This window comes from Sinocyclocheilus anshuiensis, unplaced genomic scaffold, assembly GCF_001515605.1.
Source record: "Sinocyclocheilus anshuiensis isolate Anshui unplaced genomic scaffold, SAMN03320099.WGS_v1.1 scaffold220, whole genome shotgun sequence".
Lineage (NCBI taxonomy): Eukaryota > Metazoa > Chordata > Actinopteri > Cypriniformes > Cyprinidae > Sinocyclocheilus > Sinocyclocheilus anshuiensis.
The window spans coordinates 757580-764227 of record NW_015554086.1 but is presented as its reverse complement, the minus strand read 5'-3'; the positions used below and the strand labels follow the sequence as shown (position 1 = coordinate 764227).

Here is a 6648-nt window from a genome sequence, read left to right as displayed (position 1 = left end):
GGCATGATGTGTTGCTCTTTAAGCATGCTTCTCTTTGTCAGACAGGTTCTATTTAAGTGATTTCTTGATTCAACAGGTCTGGCAGTAATCAGGCCTAGGTGTGGCTAGTGAAATTTAACTCCGCTCTCTAAAATAATGTGGTTAATCACAGTTCTTTCATGATTTAATTTTTCACATAGGGCCAGGAAGGTTTGGACAGCTTTTTTCCCTTAATAAATGAAATCATCATTTAAAAACTGCATTTTGTATTTATTTGCATTATCTTTGTGTAATATTAAAATTTGTTTGATGATCTGAATCTTTTAAGTGTGACAAATGTGCAAAAAATAAAAAAAACAGGAAGGGGGCAAAAACCTTTTCACGGCACTGTATATAGAAATAATGTTTTTTTTTATTATATGAAGAAAACAGTTGAAACATTCTTCAAAATTTTGTCTTGTGTTCTGCAGAAAAAAAGTACATTTTATTTTTAAAAGGACATTGAGGACACTGCAAATTTTCAGTCATACATTATCTTTGTCCATGCTGCACTTTGACTTGAATGTTAGCAACATCAGCTTTCTTGAGCTGGGAAGACTGGTTCCATGTTTCTGTTCATTAGATTTACTCTGCTAATTTGCAGAATTTGGTGAGACATGTTCAACATGTCAGACATGTTAGAGGTGCTTGTGCCTCTCCGTCATTGAGAGGAAACAAATATGCTGCTGCCGTAAGCCTTTGCATGGCAGTAGGCTTATTTTTAGGCCTAAATTTATTGTACTTTGCATGTAACAAAACTGTTGCCTTCATTTAGACACAGAACGCCGACGTGGGTACACCTCAGACAAGAGTTGGTTAGCATGAAACTTCATATGAATTGAATTTTATTCTTGAATTTAGTAGCTTTTAAATTATGTGTGAAATCAAAATGTATGCTATTTAGTTTAAGAATTAATTGGTTCAGCCACAGAAAAAATAGATTGTAATATTTAGTCAAAATCTGAAATTCCCCTCTGAAATTATGTTTCTTCTCGGACCATTCCCCTTCAACCAATCAGTCTGCTGCAAGCTATAGATGGCAAAAAATGGCCTGCCCTCTATTTTTTTTTTTTCGTTCACACAGACTTTAACAACAAACACGAGGAAAACCTTGGAACTGTGCAGCTCTGCTTTATCTTAAATTCACAAAATAATTGTCTCAGATGCACATAATAATGTCATTTATGTGCAATTAAATTTGTTAGCCTACTCCTCATTACAGTAAAGCTGAATTTCAGTCAATTTGGTTAGATTCGATTAAACTATCAGATTGTTGTTCTTTTTTGAGAATGACAATTTTTGCAATTCCTTTTGCTGACACTAAAAACAATATTTTAAAGCTAACAGGTGCATCTGTTCTTTATATTAACATGCATTTAATCATTCATCCATAGCAACATACAAACGAGAGGATCAAGAAGGATCAAATGATCCTTCTGCAGTGGAGGCATCAGTGGCTGTGCTTTGTGTGGTCTTGTACTTGTTTGTTTTGCATATTTTAATGAGCAGCTCTGCCATTTCAGAGGTCCAAGGTCCACAGATTTTCCCTCACTACCCATTATGCTGTCACCACTATTTTGAGAAGTGAAAATGTCTTAATGCACTGACGCACTCTTGAAGGCTCAGTTCAAAGTTATGTGTAGCTGGCGGTGTGACAGTTCCTAAGCAACCAAAACCAAATGTACTCTTCGTGGTACATGGTTTCACTTTACATTTGTGCCAATACAGTGGTTTTTGATTTGTCATACAGTAGTTGAAATCAAAAAGCCTTAATGCATATGGAAATTGAGCTGGTACCCATTTTTGTTAGAAAATCATGATGCTCATTATGGATATTTTTTTATTTTAATTGCAGACGGGGCTGGTTTCCCTCATCTTATTGTCGGGCTTACAATGAGCCAGTGATTGCCAACAGGTGAGACTGCTTTTCCTTTGAATTTGAGAGAAAATCATGTGATTTCAGCTGAAACTAACCATGTTTATCTATCCATTAACAAAACAGTAAGACATCAATTTATGTATTTTGTTCAGCAGAGTTGAGAGCCCATTGCGTAGCCAGAGTGTGACTGATCCAGAGCAGCCGGAGGAAGACGAGGAGGTGGAGGAACCCATGTTGCTGCCCCCGCCTGACTACAGTGACTCATCCAGGGACAGACCCATCAAGCCCTCCACCCCCTCTCCACAGAACATGGTAAACACACTGCACTGGCGAATAGGAAAGCAAAGTTAGTTGGAAAAGCAGCCGTTTTCTGTAAAGAGAGATGGAGAGGAGTATCTGGGCCTATCCTTTTGTGTTTGACATAAAGTAGGCAATTCATTGGTGTATTCTGAGAGGGAGTCCCCTGATCGGATCAGGTTTCCTTCTAGGGCGAACATGAAACCTCTATTACTGCACAGATGGTACACGTAGAAAATGCATACAGTGCAGTATGAAGATGCATACAACACTGTTGCTTTATAAAATATTTAATTTGGCTGGGAACAAAAAAAAAGTAAAGACAAAAGATCTCTTCAAATAAATATTGTTCTTCTAAGAATTTGTCTAAAAAATGTATCAATTTCCACAAAAATATTACAGCACAGCTGTTTTCAACATCGATAAGAAATGTTTATTGAGCACCAAATTGGCATATTACAAATAACAAATAAATGCAGCCTTAGTGAGCTTCAGAGACTTTCAAAAAAATATATACATTAAAGATTTGTCAAATGAAAAGTAAATATATAAGATTGCACTATTTTTAAGTCACTAATCATAAAAAATAAGTTTGAGACACTCATCATGTAAGCTCTTTTTTATAGACAGTGAAGATGTTCTTCCATTGGAGCTCAAGATGCTCTTTAGATGATCTCAAATCATGCTGGAGAACATGATCATCAGGGTTTACACAAACTTTGTTCATGCAGCTTGAGAGCTGCTGTCATTAAAGCATCGAAAGCTCAAATTATTGCTTCTAATGTAATTTGTAACCAATTTCATTCAATTAGAAAATAATGCAAATATGTGTTATGTAATATAAAATTATGTAAAGTATTCTCACTAGTCTCTTTTGGACCCAGCTATATTTCTTCAGCTATACATTAGACTTTGAATTTTACTAATTAGATCTACATAAGTGGCAATAACCACAAAAGATACGTTCTAAGACCTGCAATAATGTAACCTTTGTTCTTTGCCAGGGGGCCTAGGGAGGGGTAGATGAATGCTCTGCATTACTATCATTGTGAAAAATAAAAAGACATCTGAAAAATGCTCCCTACCTGGTTTTCACATTGTGAAGGAGAGTGGAGATATTTAGAGCTGTACTATATCAGCTGATGTCAAACTGAATCTGAATATCTGGCTTCCTCTTCTGAATGACCTCAAACCACGTGTACTACCTCAGGGCACTGAGATCAAATTTAAAGTGTTTGGCCACAACTAATTCACCTTGAATGTGATCTTGTGATGATGGGCTGGTGACTAAAAGTGTGTGGACTGTTGTGGAAGGTCTGATGACCAAAGTCTGTCCTTTGATGAGCATTTTACGGTATAGTTCACCCAAAAATAGGAATTCTGCCAATAGTCAATAGACAAAAATAGGAATGTCATGTCATTCCAAAACTGTATGCCTTTACCTTTTGCTGTGGAACACATAAATCTTAATGCAACTTTCTGTAAAACAAGACATCTTGGTTAATTGCCTGCAATTCTGTTCCTTAAACCATGCTATGACTTACAAAATGAGTCATGTGGAGTATTTTTTTGGAGCTGGGGGGGGGTGGTCACATGGTGTACTTTTATAGTTTGTGTGTTTTTTTAGATTTGTTTTTGCCTTTATTTTGATAGGGCAGTAGAGGGGGGGACCGGGGACCGGAAAGGTCCACGCATCGTTCTGTTTTGTTTTGTTTTGCTTTGCTTTGTTTTTGTTTTTTAGAGCTTGAGAGCCTGTGGTCATAATTCATTGTTCAGAAAAAAAGAGTCATATGGATTACTTTTATGGTGTTTTTGTTTGTTAGTTTTGTTTTCGTTTTTTTATAATATTGGGTGTTTGACAGCCTGTGGTCACTATGAACTGTAGTTCAGACAATTTGGAATGATTTGGAATGACATTAGTGAGTAAATAATGACAGTGTGTTAATTTTTGAGTGACCTACTCCTTTAATATGAAATAAGGCCTGCCTGAGACAGATTTTAACTCTAGAATACTCCCAGTACACCCTTCTCTTATTCATAAAGAAACAAGCATTTTCGCTGACTGTTTACAGTTCATAGTCACTTGAAGTGGTTATGATTAGATTTTCAACACTCAGACAGTGAAAGCAAGCGTTTCAAGATGATCAAGATTCCTGACGCATATGATGAGGTCATAGGACACTGCGATTGTTCCAGGTACTTAGTCAGCTGGTGAAGGGACAGAATTATGTGTTGACATCCTAATCGAACCAGTCTGACGGGGAAAATCCACTCTCCGCTTTAAGTTCTAAAGAATGGAAGCACGATTTATGCTGATCACTTTTTATTCTTATTTGTGTGTTTGCAGCAGGCATCTTTGCCAAATGGTCACTCAGTGCCGCCATTCCTTGGGTGAGTATCTTCTAACAGAATTAATTATTAGTATTACTACAGTGCACTAGCATTTAACCCATTCTCTGCAATCACAATGTCTGTTTTCCTCATCAGGGGTGGGAATCCATTTGCCACCGTCAAACTTAGACCCACCGTCACAAATGACAGATCTGCACCAATCATATGATGAGACTGCATGCAGCCCCTGCCCTGATGTGAAGTTGTGTCTCAGAGGTTTTGCCTATATTGGTGCATTGCAGATATGGCAATGGAGCCAAATGAAAGGGTTCTGTTACAACATCAGTTTTAATCCTTAAAGTTTCTAAAAATGCAAACCTGCAGATAAAAATTTCCAGGAGGCATTATTTATAAGAATTTTAGACTTTGATTAAATTATTTTAAATTGTAACTGGATTCATACACTTGAGTTTCCAAGAGAATGCACAGCACCAAACAGGCTCTTGAATAGCTATTTTCTGACCATATTGGTCCTCTATGTCTGGGGCTTTGTAAAGGTAAACCAAAAACCCAAATGTATATTTTAAGGTTGGAGGTATTGCAGCCCCTATTTAGAAACACGTCGCATAACCAGATCAAATTTCATTTCAAAATCCAGTGAAGTAGTGTGAGGTTTGCCCGTTGCCAAAGTGTTTCAGTTGGTATGAATTAATTTTAGCCTGTTTTTGTTATACGATATCATGGTTTTGTTGTTTTAAAATGCTTATGTATTCCTTATCCTTCACACCTTTTACACATTTAAAGAACGACAATGTAAAGACACTTAGTTGAATTGTTTATTCCTCATGTTAAAGATGAGTGCAATGTGTGGTGATAACATTCTTACTAGCTGCACAGTTGAATGTTGGCTTATTGGCTTTAGCTGGACATCAGCTCAAACTCATGAGCATTTTTCACTATGGAAGAGAAATCCTTGGGTCCTAAGTAAATACATACTGATTGTTTTTTTAACGAAGTCTTGTAAATTTGTGTACATGTTATGCCTTTGCAATCATGTTATCATATAGGGGATACAGTCTTTTCTTTCATACCTTTTTCTTTTTGTGCTGTGATATTGAATCATTGCCCCAATTCTTGTCATACCACATTACTCCGAAATAAAAATGTGTTAGATATTATTATTTTACCATTGTTCTGTTATATTTTCTCTGAAAAAAAATGCTATTCTCAGTAATAGTTGTCCTGTTCCTTACAGGATCAAGATGAATACTTATTCGGTCTAGATTATCAATTTTTCATTTTCTAACACACTTTATTAATCCCATACCCTATAAAAATGCTGTATTGGTTAAACTGGTGCAGGTGAGTAAGAAATTTACTGTGTTCATTGTAAAAATCTGAATCTGTCATAAATGGTTCTCTTTCTAACATCCGTTCGGTATCTCACTAAGGGGAACGCCTCAGGCGTGACCGACTGCGGAAGCACCAAATACACCATGTCTGTCAGACTGACAGACCAATCGCGGCAGCGATCAGGGAGTCCCGCCTCCCTGGTATATAGCCCACTGCAGCCCGCTGCTGCGTCATTCTCGCTTTCTTCACCGTGAAGATTGTGGAAGCTGTACTCAACTGATGCATTATTGGATTTACCGTTCAACAGTTTACGGACGAAGCTGGCTGGTGACGTCATGCTTGCTGTGAGCTGGGTATTTTTTTCTCGTGGCGAGTGGGAAAACGTCCGCATCAAGGCGAGTTTTTCCATTCCCGGGAATAAACAGCCTGTTTTCCAATCGAATACGATTCGGTTCATATTGGATACAGGGAAAGAGTTTATTTCGGAGAAAATAACTCTGCATACCACTGCTCCGGGAGGTAAACCTACACGTCACGGTGAGAGTTTACCTAACGAAGAGGGTGAAGAGAGTTATGGCCGTGGCTAGAACGGCAGAGAGCACGGGGGGAAAGATGCACTCAGATTTTAGAGGAAGAAATCTCTTCTCTTTTGAGCAAAAGAGTGATAAGAATGGTGCCACGAGGAGATCCGGCAGGGGTTTTACTCCCGGTATTTTGTGATTCCCAAAAAAGGTGGGGGTCTCCGCCCTATTTTAGATTTGCGGGCCCTG

The 6648-nt window shown here is 37.8% G+C and overlaps 1 protein-coding gene across 5 annotated transcripts in view; it reads left to right on the top strand.

The window, feature by feature from the left end:
* LOC107669227 (brain-specific angiogenesis inhibitor 1-associated protein 2-like protein 1) overlaps positions 1–5703 on the top strand; it is a 22102-nt gene extending 16399 nt beyond the window's left edge. For 2 of the 5 annotated variants that reach the window (XM_016461387.1, XM_016461391.1), the window contains 4 exons: positions 1874–1933; positions 2050–2209; positions 4542–4585; positions 4682–5703. In XM_016461387.1, the coding sequence (XP_016316873.1) occupies positions 1874–1933; positions 2050–2209; positions 4542–4585; positions 4682–4754 (337 nt within the window). In that variant the 3' untranslated portion in view covers positions 4755–5703. The remainder of the gene's footprint in view (positions 1–1873; positions 1934–2049; positions 2210–4541; positions 4586–4681) is intronic. The other 3 variants (XM_016461390.1, XM_016461389.1, XM_016461388.1) reach the window with 3 other exon arrangements.
* The last annotated feature ends 945 nt before the right edge of the window (positions 5704–6648 follow it).